At 53.3% G+C, this 22,622-nt stretch overlaps 1 protein-coding gene across 1 annotated transcript in view; it reads right to left on the bottom strand.

The window, feature by feature from the left end:
* Window positions 1–3,831: 3,831 nt before the first annotated feature.
* Window positions 3,832–22,622, bottom strand: part of FAM102A (family with sequence similarity 102 member A) — a 46,625-nt gene continuing 27,834 nt past the window's right edge. Inside the window, exons 2-11 of the mRNA XM_029062828.2 lie at window positions 19,210–19,330; window positions 18,797–18,826; window positions 14,870–14,986; window positions 13,338–13,384; window positions 12,866–13,023; window positions 10,651–10,755; window positions 10,313–10,505; window positions 8,870–8,991; window positions 8,649–8,718; window positions 3,832–7,950 (exon numbers count right to left, since the gene is read on the bottom strand). Coding sequence (XP_028918661.1) covers window positions 7,905–7,950; window positions 8,649–8,718; window positions 8,870–8,991; window positions 10,313–10,505; window positions 10,651–10,755; window positions 12,866–13,023; window positions 13,338–13,384; window positions 14,870–14,986; window positions 18,797–18,826; window positions 19,210–19,330 — 1,009 coding nt within the window. The 3' untranslated portion in view covers window positions 3,832–7,904. The remainder of the gene's footprint in view (window positions 7,951–8,648; window positions 8,719–8,869; window positions 8,992–10,312; window positions 10,506–10,650; window positions 10,756–12,865; window positions 13,024–13,337; window positions 13,385–14,869; window positions 14,987–18,796; window positions 18,827–19,209; window positions 19,331–22,622) is intronic.

The raw sequence follows: 22,622 nt of genomic DNA, 5'->3' as shown, positions 1-22,622 counted from the left end.
AGCACAGGCCTGGCAGTCAGAGCACTGGGGTTCTAATCCCGGCTCTGTCACTTGCCTGCTGTGAGACCTGAGGCAAGTCACTTCATTTCTCTGTGCCTCCCTTTCTTCATTTGTAAAATGGGGATTCAATTCCTGTTTTCCTCCTCCTTAGACTGAGAGCCCCATGTGAGAAGGAGATTGGGTCCAACCTGATTATCTTGTATCTACCCCAGAGAGTAGCACAGTAGTTGTCACCTAGTCAGCTGTTATCAATTATTATTATTATTATTATTATTTTTCAGCCTGGCCTGACAACACCCTGCGCACCTTCGTCCATTTCAATTGCAGCCTCTCAGCTCCCAGGGCCTCGGCCTCCCGCCGGCCAGACGGCTTGGAGCTCTTCATCCAGACCCCTTGTGCTTGCCCACACCACTGCCAGCCCTGGGCCCTGGGGCCGGGCACCCTCCTGGCTGCTGCCTTCACAGTGGCTCTGGCCCTCTATGTCCTCTGGGGTAAGTAACGGACCCCAGGGTGACCGGCCTTCCGGGCCCAGAGAGTGGGGCAGAGCAGAGCCTGGGGAAGAGCCTACCTACTCTGCACTCCTTCACCCAGTGGCCTGCACTTTGCCCGACACGTTCAGGATCAGGCAAGCGGACTCTCGGGGCCCCAGGGCCACGAGGAAGGGGTCAAGAGAATGGCAGAAAGTGGATTCATTCCTTGGAGGGTCCGGACACCAGGGGCCGAGGGTGGAGCCAGTTCTCGGTGCCGCCGGTCGGCCTCGGGGCCGGGGGCTGGGCTGGCCCAAGCTGGCCACCCGGTGCCGGTCCCGACCCTCGCCTTCCCCTGGTTGCAGGCTCCTGCGGGCTGCGGGTCACTCACACCGCAGAAGGTCCTCGGCTGCTCCGGGAGGACTGGCTCTGGCGCGGGCCCTGCTCCTTCCTGGGCCACGGGACCGGAGCTCATCACCCGGCCACGGATCAGACCCTTCCTCTTCACAGCTTCGGGCCTTAAGCCGGGAAGGAGACCCGACCCGGAAGCCGGGATGGCAGTTTCTCTTCCCCAAATCCCTGACCCCTACGCGTCTCAAGGGGTGGGCTGGAGGTGCAGGCCGAATGGAGAGAGGCCTCTATTGGGGAGTTCGGAGAGGGACAGGCGGATCCTGTGCCGATACTGACGTCCTGAGTGCCGCATTACGCTAGGCAGCCTCAGAGTGGTCGATGTTGCCGGGGCGGGACCATCATTAAAGAAAATACCATCCTCAATGATGCCACCTTCTGACTGGTGCCATGAGGGGTCTTGGAGGGTGTATATGTTCTGTCTGAGTCTCTAGGCTAGGAAGTAAATAGAGAAGTTAGAATCTGGAAGCCCTGGGAGAGGAGCTGAATGCACAGCGGTTTGGGTTGCTTCGTTGAATGCCTTGCCACTCACTCGCACACTGGGGTCTGTTTCAAGATTCCCTCCACTGCTACCCCGAGAATCACATCTCTATGGGAGAAAGTCCCTGCTTTCTTCCTCTGCCTTATTGTGTGTCCCGGGGCAACCCCTCTCTGGACCAACTGAATCAGTCTTAGCTCTTCCTGGGGATACTCTGAGGTTAATAATAACAGTAAAAATAATAATAATTATGGTTGTTAAATGCTTACTATGTGCCAAGCACTATTCTAAGCACTGGGGTGGTTAATCAGATTGGATACAGTCCCTGTCCCACATGGTGCTCACACTCTTAATCCCCATTTTATAGATGAGGTAACTGAGGCCCAGAGAAGCTAAATGACTTGGCCAAAGTCACATAACAGATATGTGGAAGAGCCGGGATCAGAACCTACGTCCAGCAGATATGGAAGAGCCGGGATCAGAACCTACGTCCTTCTGACTCTCAGGCTTGTGCTCTACACACTGTCATGCTGCTTCTCAAGTCACCCTTCCCAGTGCCCTCCATCTGCACATAGCCTCATTTCTAAAGGGATTGGCAGCACCGAGCTTCCAAAACAGAGTAGAGCTGCTGTGCAGAGATGGGGGAAAATGTCTTCCATCTCTAGACTGAGTTCGTTGTGGGCAGGGAACATGTCTACCAACCCTGTGGTATTGTATTCTGCCTGCTTTTTAGTATGGTGCTCGGCACATAGTAAGCAGTTGATAAATACCACTGATTGACTGATTGATTGATTGGCCTCAGGGCCCCTTTCTGGCCTGTGACTCTGCCCAATGCCTTTCCCCAGAAAGGCTTAGGTAATGTCTGGAAGGCTTTCCAGCACTGCCGCTGAGCGGTCCCTTCTCCGCCTTACAAGAAGCTCCTATTAAATTGTCCTTGGGTTATTTTGCTTTTCGTGGCTGAGTTTGAGAGTCATGCCTCGCTTGGCTCTGGCCTCCAGCCCAGTCCTTCCCAGACTGCGGGTGGCTCTTTGGCTCTCCATCTCCTCCGGTGCCGGCCCGGGAAGTGTGCAGATCTGCTCCTGACTCTTTCCCCATCTCACCGCTAACTGTTGCCATCCCATAATCATCATGCTTTTCTTAAAAATGGCATTTGTTCAGTATTTACTATGTGCCAGGCACATAGTAAGAGGGCACATGTAACTGTAAAATGGGGATTAAGACTGTGAGCCCCACGTGGGACAACCTGATCATCTTGTATCCTTCCCAGCTCCTAGAACAGTGCACTTTGCACATAGTAAGCCCTTAACAAATGCCATCGTCATCATCATGTGCCAGAGGGAGACACAAGCACATCAGGTAGACACAATTCATGTCCCATGGGGTTCACAGAAGTAATACCCATTTTACAGACAAGGTAACTGAGGCACCAAGACATTAAGTGACTTGCCCGAGGTCACACCGCAGACGTGTGACCGAGCTGGGAGTAGAACCCAGGTCCTTTCGACACCCAGGGCCTGCTGCTTCTCAACTCACTTTTACTGAGTGCAGAGCACTATACTAAGCGTTTGGGAGAGGGCACTACAACAGAGTTGGTATGAGACCTGTTCTCATCCCATTATTGCTCGACGTCTCCGTTTCTCCCTCTGCCTCGTGGAACACGAAAGCCTGTCCCTTCTCCTGCCCTGCCACTGGAGGCTTCCCCGATTCATGGACTCGTTTGTTGCCAGCATCTAGCGGGGTGATGAGGAGCGCTGGACTGTCAGCCTACCAGTGGATCTCTAAAGTCAGAGCGACGCCTGACTCACTTTCCCAGCTTGTAGACACAATACCTGGCTGTGGCTATGCTGAAACAAGGAGAGCCGGATTTAGCCTGGGATAGGAGAGGAGGTGGGTGGCCTGGACCCAGTGACAACAGGGCCAGCAGTGAGGGTGAAAAGGGCAAGGCAGAGTTTAGTGAGTTTTCCACATCCCCTTTCCAGCTTCCTCCTCCTCCTCCTCATCTCTTGTGGGCAGATATAGAAGTGGGGGTGCCTAGTTCCTTCCTTCATTCATTCAACTGTATTTATTGAGCACTTACTGTGTGCAGAGCCTTGCACTAAGCACTTGGGCGAGTACAATTTAACGAGCTTACAGCCAGAGGAGGAGACAGAAATTAATATAAATAAATAAATTACAGATATGTACACGAGCGCTGTGGGGCTTGGAGAGGGAATGAATAAAGGGACCATGTCAGGGCGAAGCGGAAGGGAATGCGAGAAGAGGGAGGACTTAAGTTGTTATTTTTTGGTTTACCCATTTCCCCCCAGTCCAGAGGATCCCCCCACCTGTCTTCCTCCTGGGCTGGGTGCTGGCATCCCTCATTCCCCCAGGATCCAAGGCATCGGGCTGGCAGATAGCCCCGACTCGCCCCTCTAGAGGGGACAGCTTCCATCAAAGCCACTCGAAACCCCGACCCAAGCAAGACAGAGAACACATGGCTCGAATACCAAAAACCCCACAGCTTTAATTTCCCTCAAACCATAATGACATCGGACCCTAGATCGATTCCTCTTACACAGTTATTCTACAGTAGGAATCAACTGGATACAGAAATACAAACACAATCTTTTGAATCAGAGTTGGCGGCGGCATTCCGTTAGAAAAAAAAAAACGAAAAAACCAAAACAAAACAAAAAAAACAAATGGGGGGGAAACACAAGAAACCCCCTGGCCCCCCCAAGAGCAGGATTTCACAAAACCTCCAGGGGAGAGGGAGGGGGAAGGGGAGGGAAATGCATCCCTGTCCCAAGAAGTCTCCGAGAATCATCAAAATAGAGCAGTCCCCGTTATCCACGCGCTTTTAGGTGAAAAAAATCAATTTTCCCTCACTTTTAGTTTTCCCAGTAAAAACGATAATCTGTCTCTCAAGAGATTTCCCAATTGGTTTTGCATAGACCTATCCCCATTCCAAAAATATCTCTAATATAATCTGTCTGTCTCTCACGATTTGAATATAAAGCACTGGCATGGCCTGGTTGGAGAAACCCAGAGCTCGGGAAATCAGTCGAAGAGGACAGGCATCTCCCTCCCCGGGGAACTGCCCCAGGCCCAGATCATTGCATATTCCTTTCAACCCCAGGGGATGGCCAGGGCCTCCCTGAGGGGTGGGTGAGTTGGGGGGAGGGGGGGAAATATGTGTGTGTGTGTGTGTGTGCAGCATGAGTGTGTGTCTCTCAGGGGGCAGGACTGAGGAGCCCTAAAGCTGGAACGTGAGAGATCATGAGGAATAGAAGGGGAGAAGGGTGGTGGGAAGTGGGGGGTTGGGGGCGGGAACCCCCCCATCCACAGGAACTCCGGGTCAGGAGCCCTCAAGGTGCACAGTCCAGCTGTGCACTCTTTAAAAACCAAAAATCATTTCAAAGAAAAAGATTCCCTTCCCACCCCCTACCCCGATCTCTCCTGGTCAACAGCCCATGATGCGGTTTTCTCCCCAGCTCCGCTCCCGGAAGAAGCTTTCCACAAACCGTTCCAGAGGAGCCCACATCCCCCAGGAGAAGAACATGGGGCTGGGATGAGGAGGAGGAGAAGAAAGAGGAGGAGAAAGGGGAAGAGAAGGAGAAGGAGGAGTAGGAAAAGGAGGAGGAGGGGGAAGAGGCCTTGTGATCCTGGGACTCCTCAGGACCGAGGCCAGTTTCCATGTAAAGTGCCAGTCGTATGCAGGAGGAGGGGTGCCTGCCCGCCCACCTGCCCACCCAGGGCTGGGGTGGCACCTTTCCCGATCAGGGCCCATTGCAGACAGCAGACAGCAGGGTCTGCCTCATTGGATGCTGACTGCCATTCATTCATTTCTAAAAGGGTAATTAAAAAAAAAATACACACTTGGGACTCAGTCTTCCCTGTATAGCGGCCTTCCAGAAACTAGGATTTGGAAACACCCAAACTGCTGTCAAACAGTTGAGAGGGAAACTGAGTCACCTCTGCTTTGGCGGGGTCGGGGAGTGGTGGAGAGAAAAGCAGAGCAGAGTCCAGCTCTGCCCCATGGCTCCCTCCACCTCAACGGAGTTGATCAGCTCCCCGCATTCCCACCAGGGGAGCGAGAGCCAGCTGGGCGGGGTGGGAGGAGAGAAAGGGAGAAGACACTTTCTCTCTGGGGAATAAAATACCAAAGGAAACAACATCAACAAAAAAAAAAAAAAAAGAAAAACAGGAAGCACACACAAAAAAACCCCTAACACCAGCCCGCTGGGTTTATACAAAATTACAACTTTACGACGGAAAACAGGAAAAAAAAAAAGAAAAAAGAAGTCTAGCCAGTGGTTTTAGCATTGAGGCTGAAATGGCCACACATGGCAACACCACAATATTCAGAATTTGGCCAAGAACCAGACCGTGGCAGGGTGGGGGCCGGAGGAGGGGCAGCAAGACGGAAGCAGGGGGAGGGGAGCCCCCGGGTTCCCATGGTAACTGGGGCAGCCCCTGACAGGGACAACCCCCAAGACCGCTGCTCGGGAAATAAAGAAGTCTTCCCTGTGGATTGCCCCGCTCCCAACGACCACAACTGCCCCACTTCCCAGGAGCCTTGAGGGCAGCAAGGGAAAAAGGAACGGGGGAGTGGGGGGCAAGAGGAGTGGTCACCAGGTGGCACGGGCAGCAAGGGTCGCGGGAGATGAGCCGCCACCCGACCCCTCCGTCCTGGCTGCTGCTCCTCCGGCCTCATAATGGGGTCCTCTCCTCAGGGCCGGGTTCTTTGGGTCTCCCTCTTGCCCAGCTTCTCCACCGCTCCCACGGAGACTCAGCCCTGGGTGGAGGGGGACCCGTGCCCCACTGTAGACCATGAGTCCGCACATAGGGACTGAATCACTTCAAAGCAGGAGGCCCTGCCTACCCCAGGGGAGTCGAGCCCCCTCGGTCTCCTGCTTGGCCTCCTGTGGAGAGGAGGGAGGAGAGGAGGGAGGAGAGAGAGACCGGAGCACAGATTCCAGCTGTGCAGTCTTCTCTCCACTAGCTTCAGTGCCTCTTCCTCTTTGCGTGGGCCCGGCAGTTTGGAACCCCAGGGTGATCCTGCAGGCCCATTTGCTAGTCAGCTTGGCATCCAGGCCTGACCAAGGGGACCACTGAAAGGCCCGCCCTAGTCCCCATTCATTCCAGTTCTGCAACACGACCCGCCCAGCAGGCCGAGCCACACACCTTGGATAATTCCAGGGAGGCCAGGAGAGTGGGAGGAGAGGGTTAGAAGCGGGGAGGGCATCTTATCACCCTGTGAGCGTTGGCGACAGGGTGTGTGGCGGGTGGGTTGGCAGGTGGGCCTGGGTTGGGGGCGGTCCAGGCCGGGTGGAGTGTGCAAAGTGCAGGGCTGCTGAGAGCAACAGCAGAAACGATTCCAAAGGAACAAGGGTGGCATTGGGCAGAGTAGCTTATCAGCTGAAAGTGAAATGGTTTTGGGGTGAGGGTGGGAGGTTGCAGGCCAGCAGTGGACAGCAGGGTTTTTGCAGGGCCCGCCATCCGATACCAGGAGAGGGGAAAAGCATCTTTACTGACCGTAGTCACGCAGGCCCCTCTCTGTGGCCACTGAGGGCACGGCCCTAGTTGAACGAGCGAGAGAAGAGCAGTGGAAACCTCGCCCTCCCAATCCAAACCACTGGGAGGGCAGAGTGGGAGCAGGTGTGCCACGCAGCAGGGACCCCAACCTCTCACCCCGAGGGGCAGGGAGGCCAGGCAGTCGATCTTGCCTCCAGGAACAACCCTTTTATGTGTCCCAATCCTGGCCTCTGTTACTGAATGGCATGAGGAGGAAATGGTGACAGGGAGAAGGGAGAAGTCGGGGGGATGACTACTCTCAGCCCTCACCCTCCCTGGGGCCTGGAGGAGAAGGAGGATACTCACAGTCGTTGTTGTAGGACAGATGGGAGGCTGAGGACACGGACAAACCGTGCTCTTCGCCTGCTTCTCCGAGGGGGTGACTGGAAGCGACACCTAAACGCCACTCCCCGCCTAGCCACAGAGCTACAGCCCACCTCTGGACGGGGCTCACAAGGGCCGGCCCGCCCCGAACCCTGTCTCCTCTCCCCTTCGATCCAGGCTCCGGAGAGTAGTTTGCTCCGACTGGACGGTGGGGGTGTCTTGAGGGTGACCCGGAGGTTGAGCCAAGATGGTTTCCTCGTTTCCCAGGAACCATTCTACCCGTCACTGGCCCTGGCCTTTGGCTCCCCACCGGTGTGGCTCCCCCCGGGTGAGTGGTTAAGGTAATGTTCACAGTGGCTCCATCCGGCCAGGGCTGGAATTTGGGGAAAGGACTGAGAACAGGATGGCCTCAAAGCTGCGGTGTGGGAGGGATAACAGCTATCTTGAGCCATTTTCCCAAGCGGGGCAGGCCCGGTCCAGGTCTGGAGTGCAAAAATGAGGAGTGGAGAGGGGCGAGAGGCCAAGCTGGAGAGACGGAGGAGAGAGAAAGGGAAAGGTAGCCTGTAGAACTGAGGGGCCACCCTTCCGGAATGACGGGTAGCTGACCGAGGATGCTGAGAGGCCCACGGGCATGCGGGGAGCCGGCCTTCTAGGCGTCTCCTCCTCTGGGATCAGTGGCTTTCAATCACTACTGGCTCGTAAACTCCAGAGGAGACCCTGTGGGGTGGGAGAGGAGGAGGGAGCCTGGTTAGAAACAAAGAGATGGGGGAGGAGAGCCAAGGTCAACAGCCCAGGGGTCCAGAGTCAAACAGCGATGGCAGCAGGGGGTTGCAATGGTGACTCTTGAACAACAGCGGGTGAGAAGAGGCATCCGGGCCAGGCAGGGTCAAACCCTCTTGGCAGGACTAGGGGAGGGCAGGGCCAGGGTTCCCAGTTGCTCTAGCCAAACTGCTGTTTGGTGAGATTTCCAGCCCAGGAGGGGGACACAGCCTCCTCAAATAAGTCCCTGGCAATAAGTCCCCAAACCTCACTATCCCCCCTCAAAACAGTCTGACAGCCAGGCCCCTGCAGGGGAGGGGAAGCCCACAAAAACCAGCAGACTGTGATAGTGGTCTCAAGCCTGGTGGACTGTTTGTTTTTTTCTGTGGTATTTGTTAAGTGCTTACTCTATGCCAGGCACTGTTCTAAGCACTGGGGTAAATACAAGTTAACTGGGACACACAGGGTTCACAGACTTAACCCCCATCTTACAGATGAGGGAACTGAGGCGCAGAGAAGTGAAGTGACTTGCCCAAGGTCACACAATGGCGGAGCCAGGATTAGAACCCTCGTCCTTCTTACTCCCAGGCCCGCGTTCTCCCCACTAGGCCACGCTGTTTCTCACTGAGTTCAGGCAGGGAGAGGGGCTGCTTTACCTGTTGGCCAGCTGGATCCCGCTCAGCGTCGTGGTGCCGTCTCGGCTCACAAACAGCCGCAGGTTACTGTCTGTAGGGAGGAAGTGAGGGGTTGAGAGGGGCAGGAAGGGGCCGGGGCAGGGGCACCCTTCTCCCCACCCGCCTCTTGCCCTTTGGAAAACTTCCTGCTCCAGATAGGATGGGGGGGAGGGAGCAGGGACAGGCTCGGGGGGGACCCTCACCCTCGTTGTTGCTGACGTCGGTGAAGTCCTGGCTCTGCATGATCTTCTCCACAATGTCATCGGCGTCGATTCTGGTGTCATCGACCCACGTTGGGTGATTTTCCACCGAATCCTTCTTCCTCCTGAAAAACGATCCGCAGGAGGGTGGGTCGGGGGCCAGGTCGATGATCTGAGCGGGCGAGGGGCTACCAGGGACTCCAGGGTTGCTTTATGGGGGGGCCAAGCGCCACCCGCATATCTTCCTCCAGCAACCCCAGCTTCTTTGGACTTGTCTGCTGGCTCTCTTTGAGGGGGGGTGGGGGTAGAGTAAGGGTTTCCTCACCCTAGCTGAAGACAGCCTCACCCAGTACTGGGGGAGCCAGTACTGGGGGAGCCAACTCTACTTCAACTGACCGACCAATCCAATCACTCATCCTATCCCGCCTCGATTACTATATCAGCCTCCTTGCTGACCTCTCTACCTTCTGTTTCTCCCCACTCCAGTCTGTACTTCATAATGCTGCCCAAATCATTTTTCTACAGAAACATTCAGGCCATGTTTCCCCACTCAAGAACCTCTAGTGGTTGTCCATCTACCCCGATGGACAACCACAGTCAAACCACAATCAAACGCCAATTCCTCACCATTGACTTTAAAGCACTCAATCACCTTGCCCCCTCCTACCCCACCTCGCTACTGTCCTACTACAACCCAGCCAGAACACTTGGCTCGTCTAATGCTAACCTTATCACTGCACCTCGATTTCATCTATCTCACCGCCGACCTTTCGCCTCCATCCTGACTCTGGCCTGGAATGCTCTCCCTCCTCATATCTGACAGAAAATTACTCTCCCCCAATTTAAAGCCTTATTGAACAGGCCTCTCCTCCAACGGGCCTTCCCTGACTAAGCCTTCCTTCCTTCTTCTCCCACTCCTTTCTACATCACCCTGACTTGCTCCTTTTATTCATCTGCCCCTCCCTGCCCCATTGCACTTATGTACACATCTGTAATTTATTTATTTGTTTACATTATCTGTCTCCCCTCTAAACTGTAAGCTCGCGGTGGGCAGGGAATGTGTCTGTTTATTATTATATTGAACTCTCCCAAGAGCTTAGGACATTGCTCTGTAGACAGTAAGCGCTCAATAAATACAATTGACTGACTGATTGACTAGTGAACGTTTGGGTGGTTATATGCAATTTGGGTTGGGACATGGTCCCTATACCACATGGGGCTCAAAGCCTTAATCCCCATTTTACAGATGATGTAACTGAGGCCCAGAGAAGTGAAGTGACTTACCCAAGATCACATGGTACACAAGTTGCAGTGCCAGAATTAGAACCCAGATCCTTCTGACTCCCAGATCTGTGCTCTATCCACTAGGCCACAGTGCTTTTCACTAAAGCAGCCCGAGAGAGGGCAGGGCTGGGATAGCTTCCCGGTGCCCTCTAGACCTCTCACCTGAATGATCGGTCTGGCATATGTGGAGGCCTGGGGGGTCGGGGGGGCTTGTCGGGCTTGTGCTCCCTCTCTCTCTCAGGACATTCCACCACCGTCATGCTGAGCCCCCCGGAGGCACTGCTGCCTGTGGATGTGTTTCTGCGGTGCGTCAGGTCCGACGTGCTGGAGGAGCGGGAGTGCTCCGTGCTGTAACCTGGGGAAGGACCAGTCACCCTGGGATTAGTCCATGGCCCCAGAGGCCCAGGGGGCTCGCCCCGGCAGCCAGAGTCCCGGGCCGCTCTGGTGCCAAAGCTCCCGGAAACCACGCCTCACCAGGAACTCACGGGGGGGGCACTCACCCGAGATCTTGGACTGCTGGCTGGCGTAGCTGGAGTTGCGGGAATGGCCAGAGTGGAACACCTCTTCGGGGCTGGAGAGGTTCTGATCTGGCTCCTCGGGCACCCCTGCAGGAGAGCAGAGGAGGGAGATCAGAAGGGGTCCCCCTCTGACCGGTCTCCTGGGATTGAGGGGGAACTCCTTATCCAAAGAACTCCTCCACTGCCCCCTTCTTCCAGCTGCCACTGCCTCAACTCAGGGCTGGTCAGGAACCTGAGCAGCTCTACCTAGGCTGGGCTAGCTCCCAGAGCCGGGCCTTGGCCCCCAAATAATCAATCAATCAATCAATCAATCAATCAATCCATGATCCTTATCAAGGGCTAAACAGTGTACTACACATTTGGGAGAGCACAGTAGAAGTAAACACATGCTCCTTGTCATTGAGGCGCTTATAATCAATTGGGCAGACCAAACTAGTTAATAATAATAATAATAATAATAATAATGTTGGTATTTGTTAAGCGCTTACTATGTGCAGAGCACTGTTCTAAGCGCTGGGGTAGACACAGGGGAATCAGGTTGTCCCACGTGGGGCTCACAGTCTTCATCCCCATTTTACAGTTGAGGGAACTGAGGCCCAGAGAAGTGAAGTGACTTGCCCACAGTCACACAGCTGACAAGTGGCAGAGCCGGGATTCGAACTCATGACCGCTGACTCCCAAGCCCATGCTCTTTCCACTGAGCCACACTGCTTCTCTAACCAAGTTAACCAAGAGAGGAAGCAGGGGGACTGAGGAGGTCGGGGGTGTAAGTGTGAGGAGGTGTCTAGGGGAACCCTTGGCATTCAGCTCCCCAGATGGCCAACCCCTAGAGGTGCTAGTTTGGCTGATTAAAGAGGACGAACGGGCCTCCTCTCGGAGAACTTTTCCGGCCAGGGTGGTAAGTTTGGGAATGAATTGCAATAGTTTTTTTTCCAGTGCGTGTTTAGCATCATCACAGGCCCACAGGAAAACTGGGGCCAAAGAGCTCAAAAAGGAACTTGCGGTAAAGCCAGGAGTCTTGCTCTCTCTCTCTCTCTCTCTCCATTCCCCTCAGGGGTCCCCAGAGGAGGGTTTGGGGAGAAGCCAGGACTCTAGGGGGAATGTGAGGGCAGGTCAGACACACAGAAAAAGCTGAGACTTGGAGGGAATCTGAGAAGGTCAATAAGTACTGTCCGTGGGGTGGGAGGAGAGGTAAGGAATCCAGGTAGTCAAGAGTGGCTGAGGGATTCAGCAGCCCAAGACCTCTGGGGATGGCCACTTTCCTGCCCCTACCCTCCCCAAACGGATAGGATGGAACCCCAGGGTGGTGCCCAGGCCTCCGTGAGGTCCTCAGACTTGCCAACCAGACCGCACACAGTCCTCCCGTTCAATCCCCTAGACTGTAAACTCATTATGGGCAGGGGATGTATCTGCTGATTCTTTTGTACTGTACTCTCCCAAATACTTGGTACAGTACCCTGCACATAGCATGCATTCAATAAATACTATTGACTGATTGATCTGGGCATCGAGACTAGCAGAGAGACAGACTCCCGAACACATCTAAGACCGACTTCCCTTTCCTCTGCCCTCTAGCGGGAGACATAACTGGGCATGACCTGTCCAAGTTGGCAGGGGGAAGTCTCTGGTCCGACCAAATCGGTGCCAAGTGAACGAGGAATGTACCCCTGGGTCAACGGGCAGGGCCACGGGATCATGGGGGTCTGGAGGAAGCTTTTTAGAAAGGACTCCCCATCCTGACCCGCTCGGGGAGGACTCTTGGTTTCGCTTCCTCGGGCCAAGGGGTGGCTCCTGCAGGCCCCTGCGCTGGCCCTGGCCGTCTATTTTTAAAAGGCAGAGTCTGCACAAATCCCTCCACCAGGCCCAGGAGCGAGCAGCAGAACTTGGTTCACCCTTCCAGTGCCGAACTGGGGAGGCAAGGGGATCCCTCCTCTAGCTGCCGATGGGAAACTCCAGATGCCCAAGGGGCAAAACCCTGCATGCCCTCCAAAAGTCCCGTTGGAGCCCACTCTCTGGTCTCCGGGCAGGGCTCTATCTAGGCTGGGTCACCTATCCTAGCATTTCACTCCCTACACGGGGCTCCTGCTGGCAAAGGGTTTTCCCCATCTTACCCACGGGCTAAGGGAGGGGCGAAGGAAAGATGCAACGACCAGAGCCCGGCACCAAGGGGCTCGGGTGGCGGAAGAAGGGAACGTACCTGAGCCCAGGATGGTGGGTCTTGCCTTGGGCTGCTTCACCCCGGTGAGGGTGGCCGAGCCACCGCTCCCGCCACTGCAAGTCCCCTCGCCCTTACAGGTCAGCTGCAGTGAAGAGTCTTGCCCCGGAATGGAGATGGACTTGGCGGTGGAAGGGGGCCTGTGGACACAGAGGAGTGAATCCTCAGAGTCTTCCCCCGGGAGAATCTCAGAGACTTCCCCGGGGTCTCTCCAATCCCATGACCCTTGGCAGAGGCCCCGTTCCTTCGGGTCTTGGAGCCCAGCCACGCAGAGAGGATATGAGCTCCGGGCGTCCTTCCTCCCACTCCCTGCTGAGCTAGGCTTTGACCTGCTTGACCTTCCCTCTAAGGGTCAGCTCTGGGATCCAGACCATGCTGCCCACTTCCTTGCTGCTCCATCTCTCTGGAAAAAAGAAAAGCCCCTCTTTCAAGGCACGGGGAAAAGGAAACTTACGTCTTGAAGCAGGGATCTCCTGACAGCAGAGACATCCCGATAGTGACCTGTCAGGAAGAGAAATACAGTGTTACAGAGCGGGGAGGGAGAATCACTGGTCCCATTTCCTGGTCTAGAGTGGATCTTGGTCTCTGGCATTAGACCCAGACTCCTTCCAGAGTCCCTCACTTCTTCTACTGGAAAGGGCACAGGAATGGGAGTCGGGATACTCGGATTCTAATCCAGGCTCTGCCTGCTGTGACCTCGTGAAGATGACTTAACTTCTCCGGGCCTCAGTTTCTTCATCTATAAACTGGGGAGAAAATACCTGTTTTTCCTTCCCACTTCTATTGGGAGCCCTATGTGGGACAGGGACCTTGTCTAATTTGATTGCACTATATCTACCCCGGCACTTAGTAAAGTCCTTGGCACATAATAAGCACCTACAACAATTTTTACTATTATTATTATTATTATTACCCAGAGCCGTGTCGGACCTCCATATCTGTGTTAGCAGTGACACGTAACATTATGTCTAATTTCTATTTGTGTATTCTTTCTCAGTGTTTATCCAGTGCTCTGTGCCCATGAAGCACTTAATAAATCGCATCATGACTATTACTACCACCAACAACCACCACCACCACAGGGCTTTGGGACAATGAGGTGAACGACCATGTCTCTGGCACAGCACACAGCAGAGATTTCAGAGACTGTTGCCTCAGAAACTAATTGTGTTTACCATGCTAGATGCCGCCACCGTGCTTCCAAATGCCTCTGGCCTCTGTGCCTGCGACAAATCAGCCTGTGACCTTCCTGCGTACGTGGTTGAGATTGAACTGCTGCCCTAACCAGAAGGATAGGCTTGGAGATCAAGAAGGAGCCAGGGTAGGAAGTCCTTCATGTCCCACATTCCTCTCCAACTCCTGATCTCTCCTTGTCTCAAGGAGATGGGAAAGACCCGGGCTTTGGGGAAGTTTCCTCAGTCAGTGAATCCAGACTGAGGGGATGCCACCATGCTTGCAAAAGGCACTCATCCCAGGTGACCCTCATTGTATGACAATTGTCCAAAAGAATGTTGATTTTTCTCACTACCTTTTCTAGAACCCAGCATGGACCTAGCCCAGCAGTGGGGGCTGTGGAGTCTGAACTTGTGTGCAAGGTGGCTGAACCTAGGCAGATTATGGTTCCACACTAGGCCTCCCAAAGTCCCTGATTTGAGGCCGGGACTGGGGCACTGCAGAATTTTAACGGGATTCCACGCGCGTGCAGTCATGCCCTGGGGACTACAGATCGCAGCAGTCCATGGGGCAACCAGGCATACACGAAACCATCGCACACAGAGCAGTGACCCCTGCAAGTGAGGCCTCGACACTCTTTTTTATTCAGCCCAGACTCACATCCAATCCTACCTGGGCCAAGACCACATTTGAATTCACAGCCTGGGGCTCTGCTCAGGCCAGGTCAAGGCAAAAGATCGGAAAATTTGCCTGGGGTCAGTGCTAATCTACAAGGCCGGAATCCAGACTGGGCCCTGAGAGTCTCTGTAGTACCTTCAGAATGGAGTTGTCCTGCCGAGTGTTCTTGGTGTCATACCCCTCCAGCAAGCAACAGCGGACGGTGGAGCCGGAGCCGGCGAACTCGGCCAGGTTCAAGTCGGCAAATCCCAGCTAAAGGGGATGATGAAAAGACAACAAAAAGAAAGTGTGGGTGAGTTGGAGATGGGGTGGGTGACGGGGGGGGGAGGGAGGGAAGAAGGGTAAGAGGAGGGGAGAGAGGGAGAGAGAGAAAGAGCGCATGCGTGACAGAATCTAACCCAAAAGTGAGTGGGAGCTCTAGTTGGGAGGCAGGAACACCTGTTGACATTTGGCCCAGAGGCTGAAATCCCAGAGGATGTGAGGAGGAAAAGGAAATGCAGCTTTGTGTTGGCCAGGAGAGCGTTAAACAGCCTGCGGCTGTTGCATAACCAAGGACAGGGAAGGCACTAGGTCAGTGATGTGGAAAAAACAGAATCACACATCTACACCGCACAATAAGGCACTCTTTGTCCCCAGCCATCCCAGCGTGCACTGGGACCGGCATGCCATGAGATGAAAGGATATTGTTGTGGATGAAACTGACACATTGTTCCCGAGAAACAAGAATGTGTCTGTCGGAAAATGCTAGTGGGAGAATCAGCTTCTGGGGCCGAGCGGGCCCTAAACCGGTAGGCTTCAATGAGAACGTGAGTGCTCCGTCTCCCAGGGGACCCCGGAGGAGCGGAAGGGGAGCGCCCTACCCTGCTCCTCCATCTTCACCTCACAAGTACAGACGCCAGAGACAGAGAAGGGAGGATATCTCAGTGGGGGCAGGGAGGAAGGGAAGAGGGCAGGGGTTCTCTTCAAAAGAGGAAGGGGATTTTGGAAGTGGAAGATTCTGGAGGAGATGGAGAATTGCCCAGTGACAAGAGAAAAACATAAAACAAGGGACACACAGGTCCCGTCCCTGAAGCCACAAAGCAGGAACCCACAATGTTTTCCAACGCATTCCCCAAGTGACCAAAAACAGAAAACGCCCTTGAAGGGCTGCTGGGGAGGCCAGGTGAGCCCAGGACTAGGAGAGGGGGAATTTGGAGCTTCTAGCCCAGCCTGACCCCAAAGCCTCTCAGATTCTCCCACTGGAAAGACAGGGAGAATCCAGACTTGGCTCCACCCTCTAGAAGCTGGCTGAGGAGAGATGGAGAGAGGACACCTGATGAAGAGCAGGGCAATTCGGGGAGCCAAGTGGAAATGGAAGAGAAGGTGTCTAAAGGTAGGGAGGAGAGAAATGGGGAGGAAGAGGAAGGTGAAGGGATTAATACAAAGCCGCCCAGGCTAAATATTCCTCTGAGCCAGAGGTGGTGCTGCTGATCCTGGTAGGCAGCAATGCCAGGCAGGGGGGAACCAGGGAAGCAGTGTGGTCTAATGGATAGAACCTAGGCCTGGGAGTCCTTCTGACCCGGGTTCTAATCCTGGCTCCACCACATATCTGCTGTGTGACATGGACACAGATATGGACATTATTAGCTTGTATCTACACCAATACTTAATACAGCGCCTGGCACATAGTAAGCACTTAATACCATAAAAAAGTAAACAAACAAAAAAAACAGGACTGAACTTTTCCTCCTCTTGGGGAGAAGTGCTGCTGGGTTTGCCTTTCATGGTCACTAAGTTCCCCCACTTCAAAAGGCAAGCGGGGAGTAGGATTTGTGACTATGAGTGGCTTCTCTGTAGTGGGACAGGATCTCAGGTGGGGTACTCAAAGGATGGAGGTAGAACCGGTTGAGGCGGGACTGTTTAATTTTGGCCTTTAATCGAGGAAATCACATCTTAATCTGGGCCACGTGCCAAAGTTGCTTCCCCTTGTCCTATCTCAACACCCCCCCAAACCTACGCACCCCCACTGGTGGCATTACTCAGCCCTCTTCACACTAGTTAATGAAAAGCTGACTTAGGCAGGAAGGCAGCAGGTCCCACAAAAGCCAGGAATTGATTTAAGTCCCAGCACAGAACTGGTCTAAAGCTCTGCTAGACGGTCAACTCTGGCCTCTAAAACTGACTGGAAAACAACATTCTTCAGGACTGGGGGAAGTGGGAGGGTTGGGTGGATGGGGGAAGGGGGATATCATCAGACTTCCTGAGTGAGCCATCAACCCCCAAGTAGCCAGAGTGCTGGCCCCTTCAAACTGGGCACCCCCCTCCTCTGGACCCTCCCCAGATGAAGCAGAAACTTCCCATCAGATGCTGCTTCCCCTGGGGCTACGAGCTGGTGTTTTCTCCAGCCGGTTGCTACCCTGGTGGGGCTGGGGGGAGGGGGATAGCGGGAGGGCCCTGGACTGAAAAGGATACTCTCAGCTTTAACCTCTTGGCGCCATTTCCTAAGGGGTTTTAATTTTTCAGCCAGAAGCAGTTGTTTGCATCCAGCTGGTCGGCCGGCCGGGACAGGAGAAATTATTTCCACTTTGAAAGTGTCTCCCCCTGGGCCGGTCCCATCCCCTTCCTGTTCCCCTGAGAGTGGCAGCAGAGCCCAGAAGGCTGGTCTCAGCCTCTTAGTCTCAGCCTATCCTTCCTGACCTCCAGCGTGGCCCCGGCCACCTGCCTGGCTGAAGGATGTGCTCTAGGCGGCCTCCCCGTCGCTGCTGAGCATGGGAAAAGAGGCGAGGTCTTGAAGGCCAGTGTGAGAAGCACTCAGGTTAACCACAACCTGGACCGTTCCAATTTCAACTTTGGGTCTCTTTTTTTTTAAAAAAAAAATTGTATTTGTAAAGGCTTACTATGTGCCAAGCACTATACTAGGCATGGGGTAGACACAAGAAAATCAGGTTGACCACAGTCCATGTCCCACATGGGGCTCACAGTCTTAATCCCCATTTTACAGATAAGGTCACTGAGGTACAGAGAGGTGAAATGATTTGCCCAAGGTCACACAGGAGAGTGGCGGAGCTGGGATTAGAACCCAGGTCCTGACTCCCAGGTCCATGTTTTAGTCATTCATTCATTCAATCATATTTATAGAGCACTGTACTAAGAGCTTGGGAGAGTACACTACAACAACAGACAGACACATTTCCTGCCCACATTGAGCGTGGAGTCTAGCTTACAGTCTATCCACTAGGTCATGCTGCTCTCCTGGGGGCAAAGGGATGTGCTGGCTGCCAGATGCCCTCCAGCTGCCTTTGGGACTGGAATCAATCTCAACAGCATTTATTGAGTGCTTACTGTGTGCAGAACACTGTACTAAGACGTTGGGAGAGTGAATTTGGTCTCTTAGTTTTTTGCCCCACCCCAAACAACAGGGAACTAGATTCTTCTGCACCCTAAGAGGAGCGGAGTATGTTCCCAAGAGAAGCAGCATAGACTAGTGGATAGAGAATGGGCCTGATAGTCAGAAGGACCTGAGTTCTTATCTCGGCTCCGCCACTTGACTGCTGTGTGACCTTGGGTAAATCGCTTCACTTCTCTATGCCTGTTACTTCATCCATAAAAATGGGGATTAAGATTGCGAGCTCCATGTGGGACAGGGACTGTGACCAACCTGATTAGCTATCTACCCAAGTGCTTAGTACAGTGCCTGGCACACAGTAAGTGCTTAATAAATACTACAATTATTATTAGTAGTAGTAATAATAATAACAATGTTCTGCAGGCCAGGGGAGACTGCTGTCCCATCTCCCCGAAGGATGGAATACCAAGAAATGGACAGCAGGAAGGATATCAGTCAAACAAATGGAAGGGCTGTAGACACTATCCTGGGTTCCTCAGGGAGGATGGGGTAGTCTCCACTGGAGGTCTTTCAACCAGAGTACAGCTTCATTTTTCTGGGGAAGACAGGAAAGATGGAGATGACCTGTGCTAACCCTAATGTATCTGAGCAGGTCAAGAGGCTTTTCCCTCACTGCTAATTCCCTGTTCTGTATCTCTCACCCCTTGCCTGGCTGGCACACCTGGCAACGCTCTTACCTTGGAGTAGGCCTTTCCACCTTTCAGCTCCTACAGGGAGAAAAGAGAGGAATTGGTGTTGTTACTATGGAAACCAAAGGCCCCTCTCACTCACTTGTTCAGGCTGGCCAAAGCCTCGGAGTCTCTAATCCCAGTTCCCAAGGAGAATTCTCTCCCTCTGAATTGGTCTCATAAACTCCCCTCTGCCGATTCCCAGGCCAACCCCCGACCCCTCCGTGAGATAGGGCAGGGAAAATGGCTGCCCTGGTCCAAAGATGCGTCCTGAAAGAGGCTGTGACGGGCTCAAAGGCACCCAACACATCGAGGGGAGAACAGGAGATAGAATTCCCGGAGTCCAGAACCCCAGATCTCAAATAAAGGACTCCCTTCCCACCCCCTTACCAAAATGCCCAGGGGTTCCGGAAAACGCTCACCTTGCGGACGGACACTCGGCAGACACAGGGGTCCAGGAGGCCAGTGGCTGGGTTGGCGCTCATTTTACACACAAAGGTGAACTTCTTCCTCCAGCGGACACAGTTCTCCTGCACTTCCTCCCTGCGGGTGAGAGATTCAAGGGGGGATGCTCAACCAGTCTGAGTCCAGCAGATGCTTCCCCTCTGCCCAGGTGGGCAGAAGTCACCAGCCAGGCAGGCGGAGGAGACGAGCTTCCCCCGTCTCTGGCACCTGTGGACTCCCTGCTCTCTCTCTTCCCTAAATTTTCTCTCCAGGCAGGGACGGGGGAGGTGAAGGGGGAGGGATTGGCTCCATTTTAACTGACGGGAGCTTTGTTTCCTGCCTTTTAAACCCTCAGAGAAAACTGTGGGAGGGGGGCGGAGGGTGTATGGGAAATCCAAGAGAGAGCTTGAATTAATTTTTTCAGCAACGGCAGGGTAAGGGGTGGGGTGCCTGAAGGGAAGGGGGCTGCAACTTGTGCGTGCGTGTGTGTTTGTTTGTATGCATGGGTTGGGTGTGTGCAGTGTCTGTGTGCGTGAGAAGAGGCATCAGGGCCATGTGTGAATGCCTGTGTGCGTGGCTCCGAAGTACTAGAGGAGGGCGAGGTTGCCTGGGGCGGTCCGCTCAACTCATATTACCGCTCCTCCTCTGCACACGGGGCCAGAGATGCTCTCAATTTCCTAGTTCCAGTCTGGGCTACAGCATGGGATATAGCCTAGCCTTGAGCTGATTAAGTGCTTAGGGGGCGATGCCGCAGCATGAGGAATCCAAACAACTCCAGGAAACGGTTTAATCCAGATTATCACCAGGATCCTGGGAGACAACAGGAACGGGAGGAAGTGAGGGAGGGGAGGAAAGGGGCAGGGGCCGGGCAGTCCAGGGAAAGGACCTCTCCTGCCCCAGCCAGGGTCAGCAATCAGATCGCAGGGAGGGAAGAGGGTGGGCAGGACCAGTTTCTCATTGCCACAGCTCCCAGCGGCCTGGGCACCTTGGGCGCCGGAATGGCCTGAAGGCTCAAGGGCAAAATGGGATGATCCCAAACCCTAGTAATCATTGTGGTATTTAAGTGGTTACTAGTTATCAAGCTCTGTGCAAAACATTGGGGTAGATACTGAACAATCAGATCAGACCCAGTTCCTGTTCCACATGGGGCTCACAGTCTAAGTAAGAGGGAGAACAGGTACTAAATCCCCATTTTGCAGAAGAGGAAACTGAGACATGGAAAAGTGACTTGCCTAAGGTTGCAGAGCAGGGACTAGAACCTAGGTTCTCTGACTCCCAGTCCTGTACTCTTTCCACAAAGCCACACAGGAATGGGAGGATTAAGAAGAAGACTCTAAGCTTGTTTTGGGAAGGGAATGTGCCTATCAACTCTGTTGTACTGTACTCTCCCAAGCACTTAATACAGTGCTCTGCACACAGTAAATGCTCAATAAATACAGTTGATTGATTTGAAGTTTAACTGGGTGATGATTTCAGGTGATGCTTTCAGGATCCAGGCTGCTGGGAAACCATTTGAAAGGTTGGTGGTTTGAATGAGTTAAAGTCACACAGAGGAGTCAAACCACACATAATCAGAAAAGGGGACCCACACTTGCAATACCGGGCCTAGATGAGGAACGGAATTCTGGGCTCTGCAGTTCTCCCGCTAACTCTGTCCAAGCCTAGTCGGGAGTCTGAGGGCAATATCTCTCCCACCAGAGCTGCAGAAAATGGTAGGTGGGGGGCCTACCCTTCCCTTCTGGAGGCTGGAAGAACAGGTGAGAAGCAGCATGGCCTGGTAGATGGAGCATGGACCTGGAAATCCTGGGTTCTAATTCTGGCTCCGCCACTTGTCTGCTCTGTGATCTTGGGCAAGTCACTTCACTTCTCTGTACCTTAGTTACCTTGTCTGTAAAATGGGAATAAAGACTGTGAGCCCCATGTGGGACATGGACACTGCCCAACCTGATTAGCTTGTATCTCTCCCAACGCCTATTACAGTGCCTGGCACATAGTAAGTGTTTAACTAATACCATTTAAAAAAAAAAAAGATGAGGTGAAAAGGCACTGAACTCTCTGGAAGAAATTCAAGATATTTATAGAATATTGTTCCCAAGACTCTAGAACTCTCCCAGTTCAGAGTCCCACCTGGGGACTCCTCCTTGCTGAGAAAGGTAGTCCCAAAGGTAGGCTAGGGGACTGGTCTCTGGTCCCACCTTTTTTCTGGTGATCTTAGTAAGTCACTGACCATCCTGGGCCAAGCTTCTGCAGTTATCCAAGATACTCCCAGACCCCTTTTTAGAAGGATTCGGGCTCTCTGGGGATGAGGGGCAAGATTTGAAATGTCTTTCTCTTTCTATCCTTCTCACTGTGCCTTGATCTCGTCTGTCTCATCGCCAACTCCTGAAACTCAATTCCTGTTCTCCCTCTGACAGACTGAGAGTCCACGGTACTGGGGCTGTGTCCAACAAGATTACCTTGTATCTTTCTGAGCACTTAGAACAGTGCATGGCTCATAGTAAACACTTAGGTTATGGGCAGGGAATGTGTCTTTATTGTTATATTGTACTTTCCCAAATGCTTAGTACAGTGCTTCGCACACAGTAAGCACTCAATAAATGATGGACTGAATGAATGCTTAACAAATACCATAATAATAAAAACTCGCTCCCCCTTCATATCTAACAGTCTACCACCCTTCCCACTTTTAACGCCTTTCTAAAATCACATCTCCTCCAAGAGGTCTTCCCTAAGCCCTCATTTTTGCCCTCCCTTCTGTGTCACCCATACACTTGGATCTGTGCCCCTTTAACACTTGCAATACACCTCCAGCCCCACAGCACATATGTCCACATCTTTATATTTGCCCCTTTCCCTCTCTGAAATTCATTTTAATGTTTGGCTCCCCACCATGATTGGTAAGCTCCTTGTGAGCAGTGATCATATCTACCAACTTTACAGTACTGAGCTCTCCCAAGCAATAAATTCCAGCGAGTGACTGAATGATTGATTTCTGCCCATCAGCAACATCCCTGAATGTCAGTCCCACAGGACAGTGACCAAAACACTTTCTGTTCTCTATGAAGGCTTTGCTAACATTCATGGCCTAGTGGAAAGAGCCTGGGCCTCAAGAGACCTTGGGTCTAAATCACTTTACTCACTTCTGTGGGCCTCGGTTTCCTCATCTGGAAAATTGGGATTCAATACCTGTTTTCCCTTCCCCTTAGTCTGTGAACCCCAGGTGGGACAGGGACTGTGCCCAACACGATTAACAAGGCCTAATGGAATGAGCATGGATCCTGGAGTCAGAGAACCTGGGATCTAATCCCGGGTCCTCCACTTACTGCTGGGTGATCTTGGGCAAGTCACTGAACTTCTCTGTGCCTCAGCTTCCTCATCTGCAAAATAGGGA

The sequence above is a fragment of the Ornithorhynchus anatinus genome, chromosome 4, assembly GCF_004115215.2.
Source record: "Ornithorhynchus anatinus isolate Pmale09 chromosome 4, mOrnAna1.pri.v4, whole genome shotgun sequence".
NCBI lineage: Eukaryota > Metazoa > Chordata > Mammalia > Monotremata > Ornithorhynchidae > Ornithorhynchus > Ornithorhynchus anatinus.
This window is presented reverse-complemented; position numbering and strand designations above follow the sequence as displayed.